Source organism: Amblyomma maculatum, chromosome 8, assembly GCF_055883805.1.
Source record: "Amblyomma maculatum isolate TAMU_Amacu chromosome 8, ASM5588380v1, whole genome shotgun sequence".
NCBI lineage: Eukaryota > Metazoa > Arthropoda > Arachnida > Ixodida > Ixodidae > Amblyomma > Amblyomma maculatum.
Window position 1 is genome coordinate 113094764 of NC_139351.1, and position 13631 is coordinate 113108394.

General features: G+C 44.2%; 1 protein-coding gene across 1 annotated transcript in view; it reads right to left on the minus strand.

Annotated features, from left to right (window-relative positions):
- Positions 1 to 10420: 10420 nt before the first annotated feature.
- LOC146182226 (putative defense protein 2) overlaps positions 10421 to 13631 on the minus strand; it is a 73878-nt gene continuing 70667 nt past the window's right edge. Inside the window, exon 5 of the mRNA XM_084577283.1 lies at positions 10421 to 11066. Coding sequence (XP_084433409.1) covers positions 11024 to 11066 — 43 coding nt within the window. The 3' untranslated portion in view covers positions 10421 to 11023. The remainder of the gene's footprint in view (positions 11067 to 13631) is intronic.

The window sequence follows — 13631 nt, forward strand, 5'->3', positions numbered from 1 at the left end:
CAGTGGTTGAACAGCTTCTCCAATGCTCAATTAAATTGCGCCCATGAAAAATTAATCCTTCCGCGTGCTGCTAGAAAATTGAGTTCTTGCTCTCTTTTTTCGCTCCATCTGTGCCAAAAGGGTACCGAAAAACTTCTATAGCGAACCTGGACCCGCCGCTCTGTGCGCTCTTTTTACGACTGCATCAGAAAACGTAGACCTGTGGAAATATTTGAAATTTCAAATAGTCTGTGGACATAATATGCCGTTTGACTTCAGCTGTACCGTGGGTTTCTGCTCGAAGTTCCGAACAAATATCCAAATAAAAAAACCACAGACATTTCATGCTCAGACTTAGGGTCAAAAACTCTGGCGTTTCTAAACAGTTCTCACTAGAGCATTTATGATTCCCAGCACGCAAAAAAATGTGGGCGCACTGTAATGATATGCCTTGCATGAAATAAATTCGCCCTTGCCTTGCGCCAATAACACGCAGTCGACGGTTGGCCGTGAACGCAGTGAACACGCTAACCGAGAATGCGAACAGGCTGCAGTTCTCCAGTCCTGTTCAGTTGCCATGATGCGCCGCGCACACGGCTTATAGCTGAACCCGCCTAGCCGGGGCACGCAAGCACTCCAGTGGGGTATTCATGTTGACCGCTTACGCCCTTCATATGCCTTATCCGACATCCTTACCTATCACGATCCTTTTTTTTTCCCCCTTGCCCTTCCCCTGTGCAGAGTAGCAGGCCATATTTTAATCGTTCCGGACATCTCTCCTATCCATAAACCCATCTATCTTTCGCCCTGCACAGTTTTTATCGCACGCAATGTTCCTTCAGGCTATTTTGGATAAGGGAAAGCGACTAAAAGTCTCGGAGCCAGGTCCCACCTATATACACACATTTAGCGTACCGTCTACCGAGTAACCGTATGCGTTACCGAAGCACTGTGAACCATCTTCCTGCCGCGGGTGCGCACGCGCTTAATTGGCCCCGACGCGTGACAGCCCGCCTTGCGGCGCTTGATGGCGCTAGGTGCCCGTAGCTAAGAGCAAGACATCTATAAATTTATCGCAGGGTTCAGTACGGCAGAACCGAATACTGAACATTCCGCATCTCGCCGAGTAAGAAGCATTCGGGCGGAATTTCTTTGTCAGTGCTGCTCTCTTAGCGTAAGACACAACTGCCTGGCAGCCATTAGTTTTTGTGCCCTAGTTGTTGCATCAAGTCAGCGGGGTGACATCTCGTTTTGTTTAAAGGCAATGTTATTCAAAATTCGCGAATAACACTTGAAGGAAGGTAATCGACATTCCTAATGAGAGCCCAAATGGGTTTCTTTGCATTCTGCAGCAATAAGCTTTGTTCACTAAGTCCAAACTGTTTTGCACATGGTTGACGTTTATTTGATATTGACACTTCCTTCATTATTGAGAAAAATTATACAAATGTAATCTGAAAGCATCTTTCTACATCCAGGGGATAGCAAGCAAAGTTAATTGCCGCGGCAAAAATTATTTCCTAGTGCAGCTTAAAAAACAAAACAAAAAAAAAAGCTCGACAATAGCGCTCAATATATCTCATAGGGTAGAATTCAGTGGGCTTCCTGTGGTATTCGATGCAAACAGCACTCTTCCGACGAGTTTTGCAGTGATGGTTCGCATTACGTCATATGCAGTGTAAATGAGTCTACTCGGCCGGGCGCTCCAGCTTGTAGGGACATAGTCCATGCGGCGCATCCAGGTCTAGCGAGTACACTGCCAGGCAGGTGGGCAGATCAGCCTGAAGCAGTGAGTGCAGCACGGGCCGAAGTTTGCTCCACATATGCTCGTGGGTCTCGAAGCTGAATAAGACGCTCGACGTGTTGCCGTACGCAGCCCGCGCTTTCACGTTGACGCTAACCGTGGGAAGCCTGCAGAATTCAGCAAGCTTGTCCAATGTCCCTAAAGAACAGGATGCACCCAGCACCGCTCTGTCCCCTTCGACCACATGGAAGACGAGCGCACCGGCCATTATGGGCACGCAGCAAGTCAGGGTATCCGGATTTGCATACCTCAGCGCCGGTTACTCCAGAAAGCACGTGCCGCGCGGAACGTTAGGCTCTCGTGCCGCTGGCCGTACGCCGGCTGCAAGGCCGTTGAGAATCCAGCGCTGCAGCCGTAACCCGGAGCGGGCAGGTGCGCTTCCAGCACGAACAGGCTCAAGGGTGTGACCAGCTGGTCTAGCTGCCAGCTGGGCAGCAGCTCAGAAGCGGTGTGGTCGCTGAGCCGGTGGAACGTTTCCCCCAAGACTAGGAACATCCCCTGGTTCGCGCCCGCTAGGGTAGATAGAGCGGCGGCCACGGACCCAATCTGCTCCTGGGTGATGCGAACGTTGAGAAACGCGAGCCCAGACATCCGAAGTGCGATCAGCGTCCGGTTCAGGGAGCGTGCCTCACGTGCGCCAAGTGTGAAGTTCGCCCACTCGTGCGAAGGCAACAGGCCGGACAGCGTGTACAGGGACCTCATTTGTAGAAAAAAGCTCCCCGATTCCGAATTGCCGGGTACGAGGGTGTCGATGTGTGCGTCGTAAGTGACGTGCGTGTAGACGATCCAGTTGCAGACACAGTCGGGAGGGTAGACTTTGCGCTCCGTCGCGTCACTGCCCACCGTGCAGAGGAGGAACTTTTCGGCTTTCACAGCTGGCGTGTATACGCGACGCTTGAAGTACGCGCTGCCATGGTTGGTGCCGTTGTTGTAAGACGAGTTTGGAAACAGCTTGGTGTCTGCTGAGTCGAGGAACATGAGCGACAAAATAATCGACAGGCAAATGATGGTGGTGGAGATTACCAGAACTTGAGTGCATGCTCGATCATCGTGTGTCTCTGGAGGGTTCCAAAGTTCCTCGGGTTCTTCATCGCTCGATGTGTAGCTTGAGGAACTGTCTTTTTCCAGCGCCTTTTTGGAGGAAAAAGTCCGAGACGGGGTGGAAGTGAAGCGGTGTCTTGGATTGCGTCCCCCTTCTTCTTCATCTTCAAAGGTGGTCTTGGGAATACTGTTTTTGTATTTTCACTTCAATGATAAAGCAGCGAGACTAATTTACTAGAAGCAAATTGACACCTTTCTCAATTGAGGTCATACAGTAAGCCTTTAAAAAATCACAGAATATGAGTTGCGCAAAATTTAAAAGGCGCAGAATTTCTAATGCGGTAATGCAATGGCGAACGTTAAAAGAAAAGACCCCTGCGAGAATACTTATCGCAAAATTTGAAGCTTATGTTGTGCTCATAAGACCCGATGCAGTATTCAAAAAGGATGAATAATAAATCTTCTATTACGACAATGACTTGTTGCACAAAAGGTGAATGATGATAAGGGTATTAGTTTTCTTTCTTCATTTTAGTTTCAATGTCATCTTTCTTGCACAGTCCTCGCTCCCATTTTAGATGAAGTCACGAATGAGGTTATGATCGAAGGTGTCAGATGCGGAGGCTATCAACGCTGGTAATGGTGTGAAAAGCACGAATGCATTTATTCAAAGGCTTAAACGTTTGCGCACTCTATGTCTATAATAAAATAGACTGTACCATTTTTAAACATCATCGCTCGTCCCCTTGTTCAGTTAAGCTTCTATAGAACTTACGCAAAAGTGCTGCCATCTACCGGATAAAAATTGAAACGAGTAAACTGCGCCATGCTGCGGTCGCTGAAAAGATAAATAATTACCAAAAATTCTTCCGTGGTCCTTTCTGTGTTATTCAGGTTTTCGATCGGTTTTGCAGGTACCTATTATTCGTCGAAAATACAATCGGAGAGGCACCGCGGCAACGAAGGAGTTCATAATTGTGTCGAGCATTGACCGCGGAGCTAATGTAAGCTCCGCGGTCGCATTGCACGGACGACGCCATCATCATCATCATCATCATCATCATCATCATCATCATCATCATCATCATCATCATCATCATCATCATCATCATCATCATTTATTATACCATTAATGGCCCCGGGTGGGGTATTACATAAGGGGGGGGGATGTAACTAAGATAACAATCTTTCATGGTCTAAACATAGGTACAGAAAGTCAGAATGCTCAAATACAATAATTCAAATGAAGGAGGCACTGCAAATAAAAAGGAAGAGGAAACAATCGGTTATGAAGTGAAATGACATGTCAAGTGTTCTTTAAATATAGTAGGGCCAGGTTCAGTTACAATGTGTTCGGGAAGCTGGTTCCATTCTTGAATTGCAGCTGGTAGAAAAGACTTATTAAAGGCGTTAGTAGATCCATGTAAGCGCTGGATGCTCATGAAGTTGAACAGACGAGATGATGTGCGCAATGGTGGAACTAACAGAGTAACTAACAGGTGAAACTAACAGAGAGCCATATCACGATCACGCACTCCTGGGCGAGCTCGAGGGCGACCGCGACATTATATGCGCCGGGCACATGTGCACCTTAGTGAAACTTGCTGATTGCTAGAGCGTTTAAAGCTGACCAAAGACCCTGTGCTGCTGAGCCAAAGGAGGCAAGCTCTATCTCGGCCGCAGCGGCCGTTTTTCTTATGGAAGTTAAAAACTCAAACACCCGTGGGTCGAGATTTCGGTGCCCGTTAAAGATCACCAGGTGCTCAAAGTTAATTTGCTGCCCTCTACTAGTGCGCGCTTCACATCCCTGGTGCAGCTTGGACGCTCTAAAATAGGGCCTGATAATTTGCATCGCTGCTCCCATATCGGTGCCACGATATCAAGTGATCGGCAGAGTGGCGGCCTAACCATGACTGCCGGTGCTTCACTGTGGGTGCACACCATAGGTTGGATAATTCTGCTGGGAAGACTCGATCTCCGTAAAGTACGCGAAGACCGAACAGGCGATCACGAGTGGTGAATGACGCATCTACGCAGCCTTCTGCGTGCGCCGAGCTATCTGACGGTCTTCTCCGGATCCGTTCGCCTGTGTCGTCACTTCGTAAACATACTTGTATAAAATCGAACTGAGCGTTAAGGATGAAACAAATTAAAGAGCACTGCAGAATATCCGTTGGAGTAATGCGAAAGCCCAGATGCTGCGGTTGGTTGCTTCTGGTAGCTTCTGGTAGCTTCTAGTTACTTAATTCAGTTCTTGTTTACCCATTTTAGTCTTTGGTACTTTACAAATTGAGCGCCAATCCCTTCCTATGCCCTTTTTAGGTTCTACTTCCGGCTGCGTGACGTCAACATTCTCTACGTCACATTAAATCACTTCTTGTTTATTCATTTTAGTCCTCGGTACTTTCAAATTGCGCTGCAATTCTTTGCTATGCCCTTTTCCGGCTATACTTCCGGTTGCGTGACGTCACATCCTTGACGTCACATTAATTCACTTCTTGATACCCTTGTTCCCTTAATTCACTTCTTGTTTAATTAGCACCTGCATCCTATATGTTCCACTCTGCTCTGTCCTCGTCCTGCTACATGCTACTGAAATTGACGGAAAACTAATAACCCCGGCGGCTTGTACTTTCTAAATATTTCTAGAGCCGGTTACTACAAGCGAAGTCATAGCCCCCTTTTTATTGCTCAAAAATACTGCAGCTTACATACGCGTCATATTTGCAGATGCTGCCTATAACATGGCCACCGATATCCACCACCGATATCCAGCCGATATCCATGCGCCATGCCTTCACCGCATACTCGATATGGACCATTGCAGTGTGGAATATTCTCGTTTATTACGCAAAATGGGAAATGTTGGTGGTGTTTAAACAGGGAAACAAAAATGAACTGTGAAATTACCGCCCGATTTAAACCTCGCCCCTTTTTTTTCTGAGGTGTGAGAATATTCGCAAACAACCTCGGCTTTTTTACCGACCATTATGACCTTGTCACTACTGCTCAGTGTGACTTCTCTGAGGACAAATCGAAAGAACTACAGGTCTTCTTGCCCAGAAAAAGTTTGTATTGCGAAATTTTCAGTCCTAGTATATGGTACTCGGATTGCGTTGAGATTTCTCAGAAGCCTGTGATCTTATTGATATTTCTGTTTCGCTAAGAAAATTGGTTCATTCTGGTATCGAAGGTAAAGCCCAGTTTCTAATCGAGACATGACGTGCGCACTATGGAAAACGCGCATTAAGAACTTTAAAAATGACATCAAAATAATGAAAAATTCACTCTGCTTAACCGCGCAGAAAAGCTGCAAGGATTTTATTGGGCCTATCACTTTTTTGACGTCTATCGTCAAAAGGAGATTGAAAATGTCTTCATGAGAAATAGGAATATCTGGCACTAAAAAGATGTAGCCCCTTGGCTTCTATGAAAAACTCGCATCTTTATCAGAATGTACTAATTAGATGCATCAAGGTTATGTTTAAAACCTGTGGCAGCTATTCCATTGGTATAATATATATATTAAGCTGCAAGTCTTCATTCATATCCATCCATAATTTTTCCGGCTTTTATTGAGAAAAATGTCCCGAGTAACGACTAAAAAATTCTTAGCTCGTTTGATCCTACCTTTATTTCAGTGTCCGGCATGCTGACATGTGTTTTAGTTGAGTTGTTTTGTACTCCGCACTCGCTATAACTTCCTCTTCATGTGCATAATATCTCGCGTGATCAAATGGTTACGTCCCATTTTTTTCTCGTTGCAACATCAAGTGCAATGTAAAGCAACAGAGGCATTTTATTCTAAACATGCACCATAAGAGATATGTATTATATTCGCTGCTGAACCCTTCAGGGTGAGTCTGTGTAATCTAGAATACCTTCATAAGGCATATTAAATGTTTTAACAGCAATCGGGACTTTTCGCCGACAACATGCACGAATATTAAAAACCGAAAAAGTAACATTATGATCCGACACACTCTTCATGACATCAGAAATGCGCTTAAGGGCAAAAAACAATAACTAAGTCTAAAATAGAAAGTGCAGACGTGCAGATTCTTCTTGGTCTATCAACAAGCTGGGCTAGGTTACACGAAAAAACAATGCCCAGAAGGAGCTCACAATAATTAAAATTAGCACCCACAGTAATCAAGCTAAGTCAGTCTATATTAGACACGTTAAAACTGTAACCTAAAATAAACTCCCCCCCCCCCCTCCCCATTTTGAAAACCCAAAATATTTGACCTTAATCGAACAGTTCCTCAGGAAAAGACAGATTCAAGTATATTAGAGGGTCAATACACTACACCCAAAACTTTAATGTTGTCAAATAATACATTCTTTCAAAGCACGCTTTCGAAGTTATAGAAATAACCGTTAATACTACAATAGGCAAGCTTTCCTTGAGCACCACTGCGAAATCCGTCGGTGTGTCGGGCTGTCTCATTGCCATACTCTCTAGGAGGGAGAAACAATTTGGACATCATGGACATAACGTTCAGTACCAGGTCATAAAAGGACGTTTAGAAATAAGCTACATCGTTCTATATGCTTTGCTCAGCCTTCCTTTCGAGTCTTCGTGCGTCTGGTTGACGGTAAAATGTGGTCGTTGTCACTAGCATGGCTCCCAGGACCATTTGTTGTTTCATTGAATATGCTCATCTTCCGTCTTTAAGTTATTTTTTCATCACGTACACAGGTGTCCTGGTTGATAAATAGGTTGTCATGTTTTAGGTACACCTTATCCTAAGATTTGCGACTATCTTTAGCAGCAGATCAGAGCAGTTTTCGTAATTTTAGAATTCTAAATTCTTCAGATAAAGAATTTCTTTACTTTTTAGTTTCTTTGCATCTTAATTTTTTTTTTTAAATTGAAGTCGAAGTGCCGCATTATCGCTGCTTGCATCTCATCCACTGATTTGCTACCATAGTGGCGAATGAACTCAATGTTCCTGACTGCCATTCCAATCTTTATTCAACCCCATCTGTTAACACAGTAGCCCTCAGTGCGTAAGCAGTTTCAGTGTTGTCCTCTTTGAGCCCATAAATGATCAGATAGTTACGCCTGTTGCAGTTGTCTGGACTTTCAAGTCCAGTTGAAAGCGATGCAGTAGGTTTCTGTAGTCTTAAAACAGAACTTTTCCAGTCTTCTGCCCAGTTTGATATGTACGCGAAGGAGGGAATTTTACTTGAAATGAAGCCAGCCCTTATTTTGATTTAGATATGCGACTGCCTAATCTCTCCCGAATATATTCGAGCTGATTCTAAGGCAGTTTCTTATTTTGAATGATAATTTGCAGCTGTTCGACACAGAGGGGTCAGCGTTGGTTTCTATATCTCCATTCAGCAAGAACAACCCGCAACACATTCGCACAGCACTTGTAAGCAAGGATGCATAAGCAAACCTAAGGTACCATTTTTCAATTCCGGTCACTGTTGTTTATTACTGAGCCATTGTATATGCGTCGACATCATGCATGCTGCTCCTTGGCTCACTGGTTAACACTTGGAGGGCATTGCCCTTTTTGGATTTTAATTTGGATATGTGTCCTTGTTCTTTGTACTATGGATGCAATGATGACGATGCCACTCGGTGGTTGCCACGAATTTAGAAAATCATGTAGAGACTCCGTATACACTTTCCAACTAATTTTTCGTTTATCTATGCCGCTCAACACATGAGTGATCATTTCCAAACCACACTTAAAATTGGTGCTTGACCTCTTTATTTAACCAGTCACTGCAAGCAGCATTTGTCAAGGTCTAGTACTTGGTGCCAGTGGGATTTCAGATGAGGTTTTATTGCGAAAGCATTACTTCGCTATGTTCACAGATTTCTGTCCGCTGGCCGCGTCCACAGGCTGCGTCTGCTAAATCGTCTCCGCTGCAGTTGCGAGTAATTGAGAAGTGGTAGAGGTTAATGAGTGGTTTCAGTCGATAGAGGGTGACGTAATGTTGTGTCCGAAATAATAATTGGGCCAATAAGGTAATTAGGTAATTAATTAGAGGCAAAACACGCAAAATCGTGTCCGCAGCAATTGAGTAATTGAGAAGTCGTAGTGATTAATGAGTGGTGTCAACAGATAGAAGGTGACGTAATGTGTGCGAAAAAATAATTAGGCCAATAAGTTAAACAGGTAATTAATTAGAGGCAAAATATGATAAAGTAACGGCGAAAAGGGTTTCACTAAGGAATGGCTTGACACCCCATTTGAATGTATCAAATACTAAAATAGTTAATTTATTCAGTCAATTAGGGCGCGTCAAGGATGTGACGTCACGCAACCTGAAGCCGAGCCAAAAAAGGGCATACGAATGGATTGGCGCGCAATTTGAAAGTACCGAAGACTAAAATGGGTAAGCAAGAAGTGAATTCCAACTGGATTCCAAGGGAAGGAAAGCGTAGCAGAGGGCGGCAGAAAATTAGTTGGGCGGATGAGGTTAAGAAGTTCGCAGGGGTCAAGCGGATGCAGCTAGCACAGAACCGGGTTAATTGGAGAAATATGGGAGAGGCCTTCACCTTGCAGTGGTTATAGTCAGGCTGATGATGATGATGAAGTGAATTAATGTGACGTCAAGGATGTGACGTCGCACAACCGGAAGTACCGCAGGAAAAGGGAATGGGCAGGGATTGGCGCGTAATTTGGATATACCAAATACTAAAATGAATAAACAAGAAATGAATTAATGTGGCATAGAGGTTGTGATGTCACGCAACCGGAAGCAGAGCCGACAAAGGGCACAGGAAGGATTGGCGCGATTTGAAAGTACCAAAGATTAAAATGGGTAAACAAGAAGTGAATTAAGCAACTAGAAGAAACCGACAGCAGCATCCGTGCTTTCGAATTACTCCAATGCAGATTCTGCAGCGCTCTTTAATTTTTTGATCTACGGGCAACATGCGTTGTGATCACAGTATCTGGCATTCCTTTATTCCAGGCAACATCTTGGAGAGACACTAATAAGGGTCCATTTACTTGCCTCGACTTCCGGCAGTCGCTCAGAAACTTCCCATCACTTCTTTTTTTTGCATGTCACGCCCACGCCCAATCGTGGTAGGAAGGAGGAGGCAAAATAACCGTAAAAAGAAAGTTCCTAGCGCGTATGTCAGGACCAGCGGCAGTCGTCCCAGCTCCGTGCGTAACCGTAAATGTAACAACAAAACACTCTGAAAGTACTCTGGTTATGTCTTGCCGTTGTTGTTAGCGCTATTGTTTTACTGACAGTCATCGACGGACGCTGGCCGACCTATTACTGGCAGTCTCTGCCACTTCGCTTATTCAGTTGGGTGCAGAGCCAACCAGGCATCGGCCTGGGCATGTGTGCCCGTACTTGCACGCAGAAAACCAGACCCGGTTATAAGCGGGCTTCCATGCGTGCTTTCTTCACTCTTGGTGAACAGTGGACGCGTCAGCATTTATGAAGTTCTGTAAGGCCCGGCAAGTGCACAAAGTGTGAAGAAAGAACAAAGAGTGGCTTCACTAGTATGCATCTGTCTTGTGATCCAGACAGCCACAGCGGCAGCTTCCGCTGCGGATCACGGAACTATAGCGAGCAAGAGGCGACATTACGATCTCGCCTGCCTGCTACAAGCAGAAGGCCTATAATTTTCTCCACATTGGTGTTTGCCTTTCTTAGTTTATTGCGCAGATCAAGATGGTGGGATCAAACGAAGGAAAGGGCGGAAGCTTACCCAAAATAAAGTGCCATCTTTGTATTCCGCAGTGCAGGAAGCGACAGAGAAAGGTAAAAGTTCAGTAGTGGCAATCAGCAGGAGGGCGGTAAATGACGCTCACAGAGCATGTAATGACAGCATGTCCCTTAAGTGCGCGAGATCACCAAGAAGTGTAGGAGTGCGTATACATAGCCATTAAGGCTGGCGAAGATCGTTAGGCGTCTTGTGGTCCTGTGGTCACGTAACCATGTCGTTAGTTAGCAAAACAGGTCTGAAGGCCGTCGTGTGCGCAGCACAGCTTTTTTCCTTCTGTGTTAGATGGAGAGCAAAAGATCCAACGTCCTGGACAAGTTACAAGCATAGGCATCCAAGGCACTATTAAGGCTGTCTGCTGTAGTGGGGAATTAATAATTGTTCGCGCATGTAGCGACAAGTAAACAAAGAACTCTAAGATTGTTCAATGTCACGTCAAGCCAAGCTGTAGACGAAGTTTTAGGTGGCTCCAGTGACTTCAGAGTTAATTAGATCCACGGCGGAGTAGCTTGAAGGACATCACTCGCATTCCTGAAAGAAAACAGTGGGTAGTGAACAAAGCGATAATATATAACATTCGAATACACTACTGTTTCAGGGTAACATATGCTTGAAAAGGGCAGCAGATACAATAGTCCCTAATTGTAAATTTGTTGTACAGTAATTTGAAATGGGCGAACAGTTCATCAGTATGGTGGCAGTATGGAACATTACAAATGCAGTGAACAGTTTTCTTTCTTTGAGCCTATGTAATACTGTTACATTTGTTTTAGCAGTCGTGGTCCAAACTGATGTGCAGTAGCTTATGTGTGACCAAAAGAGGGAGTATGAAAGAGCACTGAACAAGGGTAGAGGGGGAGAAGCCTCAGTTCGCAGGTTGAGCCAACGTTTCGATTAGTGGACTTGTCTTCGTCTGAGCAAAACGATCATCATCAAGTGAAAAGAGGGAGTGACAGATTTGAAGTTTAATGTTGGCTGGAAAAACATATCGAGGTCGATGTTGTAAGCAAACAGCAGATGAAAGTGTTTTTACTATCAGCTCATTATGTGCATCCCAACTCATACAGTGCGACACAGTACCACCCCTAAAAACTTGTGCTTTTATACAATATCGACTGGAAAGCTGCCCATGCACAACCCGCCAACCAAGCTTACGGTTTGTTTTTGGGAAGAAACAGTACAGCTTTTGAACGATCCTTAAGCTGTTTTTGCTCGACCAATTGGCCAATTTGCAAAGGGTGTCACTGCGATATGCAACAAGTGGGAACTGTTATCTGATCTGAAAATCAAGCTGGTATTATCAGCGTACAAAACTCATTTGGCACGCTTGTCAATATACACAAAGTCGTTCTCATAGATGGTCCCAAACGCCACCACGAGGAATGCCGCATAGTATTTCTTTAGATGAGGACAGATTGCAATAGATTACTGCGGACTGTATGTGTGCCTTGCTAGATATGATTTTGAGAGCGAGTGAGGTGCACCCTTAATGCCATAATGGCGCAGCGTATTAACGAGAACAGTATGACTAAGAAAGTCAAAAGCTCTACTATCAGTCTAAATATCTCTAGCATCTGTTCGTTGTCCTCTATATTTTTAGTATTAATTTCTTTTGCACCAGAAGGACGGACTAAGTAGTGTATCGTTTTCTGAGCCTATGCTAATATTCTGAGGGAAGTCTGTGCTTTGAAAAACAAAAAAACGAAAAAACAAACAAACAAACAAACAAACAAACAAACAAACAAACAAACAAACAAACAAACAAACAAACAAACAAACAAACAAACAAACAAACAAACAAACAAAAGAAAAACAAGAAAAGGGTTCAAGCCCAGACAGGATGACTTGTTCAAGGTCCTTGAAGAAACTGGGAGAACTGATACTGGTCTGTAGTTGAGAGCATAATTTTTGTCGCCACTTTTAAATATAACTGAAGCTTTTGCGTGCTTCATGTTTAGTGGTAAACAACCGTCTCCAATGTAAAGTTATAAATGATTACAGGAAACCTTAACTAATAGAAAGATAGGAAATTACTTCACTTCACTTTATTACCTTAAAGACCCCACATTGGGGGTATTACGTAAGGGGTGGGAGTACAAACATTGGTTGAATATGATTGCCTACATGATATTTATGAAGTGTATATTTAAACTGTTAGCAAAACTTGATGGGCAGGTGATGGCATCAACTGAGCTGAAACCCCCAGTAGTTGCGCATGTTTTCAATAATCAGAATATAAAATAAAATGAAAACGTAAAACAGAGCTGTGAACGATAGTAGCAGGTTATAAAGCACGTGCCAGAGCCGAGGAAGCTCAATTGCGGCAGCGCAATGGTTTCAGAACACACACGAATAAGCTTTGATCGCTTGTTCGCATTGACAAAGCACACGTACGTTGAAAGCAGATAAAGCACAGAGCTGAAAATGAAGTAACATGGCACCCCGCGATAAGCTCCTATCGTTTATTTGATAAAACGACATGATTAGGACATTTGGAGCTCATGTTTCTCGCTCCGGCGATGACCGTTCGTTTTAAGCCCCTTATGGGCAAGAAGTATATAACGCTGACCTAAATGGCACTCCGGTTAAAATATCTGCGAATTCGAACATTCGTCGTGAATAAAGCGAACCAACGAGCTGATAAAGCTGTGTATGTAAAAAGCTCCATTATCAAATGTGGGAAGAGCTCAGCAGAGCGCATTTCCCCCAAGTCCATCAACACAAACTGTCTTATTCAAAATGTGAAGCCTTTTTAGGATCAAACATTTCAAATGGGAGTCAAGTTCCGAATCGTTCCGACCTAATTTTGCAGTGTCTATAGCTGGTACGAGGAAGCAGACTGATGGAGCAACGCTTACATCATTGCCGCTCAGAGTAACTGACAAATGCACTAGGTGACCCGAATAAGGAAAGTGTAAGTTCATTCAAAGTAGAGGTCAGATTTTTAGGGTGCGACTTCCTAAATGACTAAGAGCGATAACATTTGACGATGAATGCGTAGGTTTTTGTGCCACGCTCACATAAAATCAACACGCGACGAATATCATCGAACACGAAAACCGAAACTGTCTCTAACATTTCCGGAAAAGCGAACTC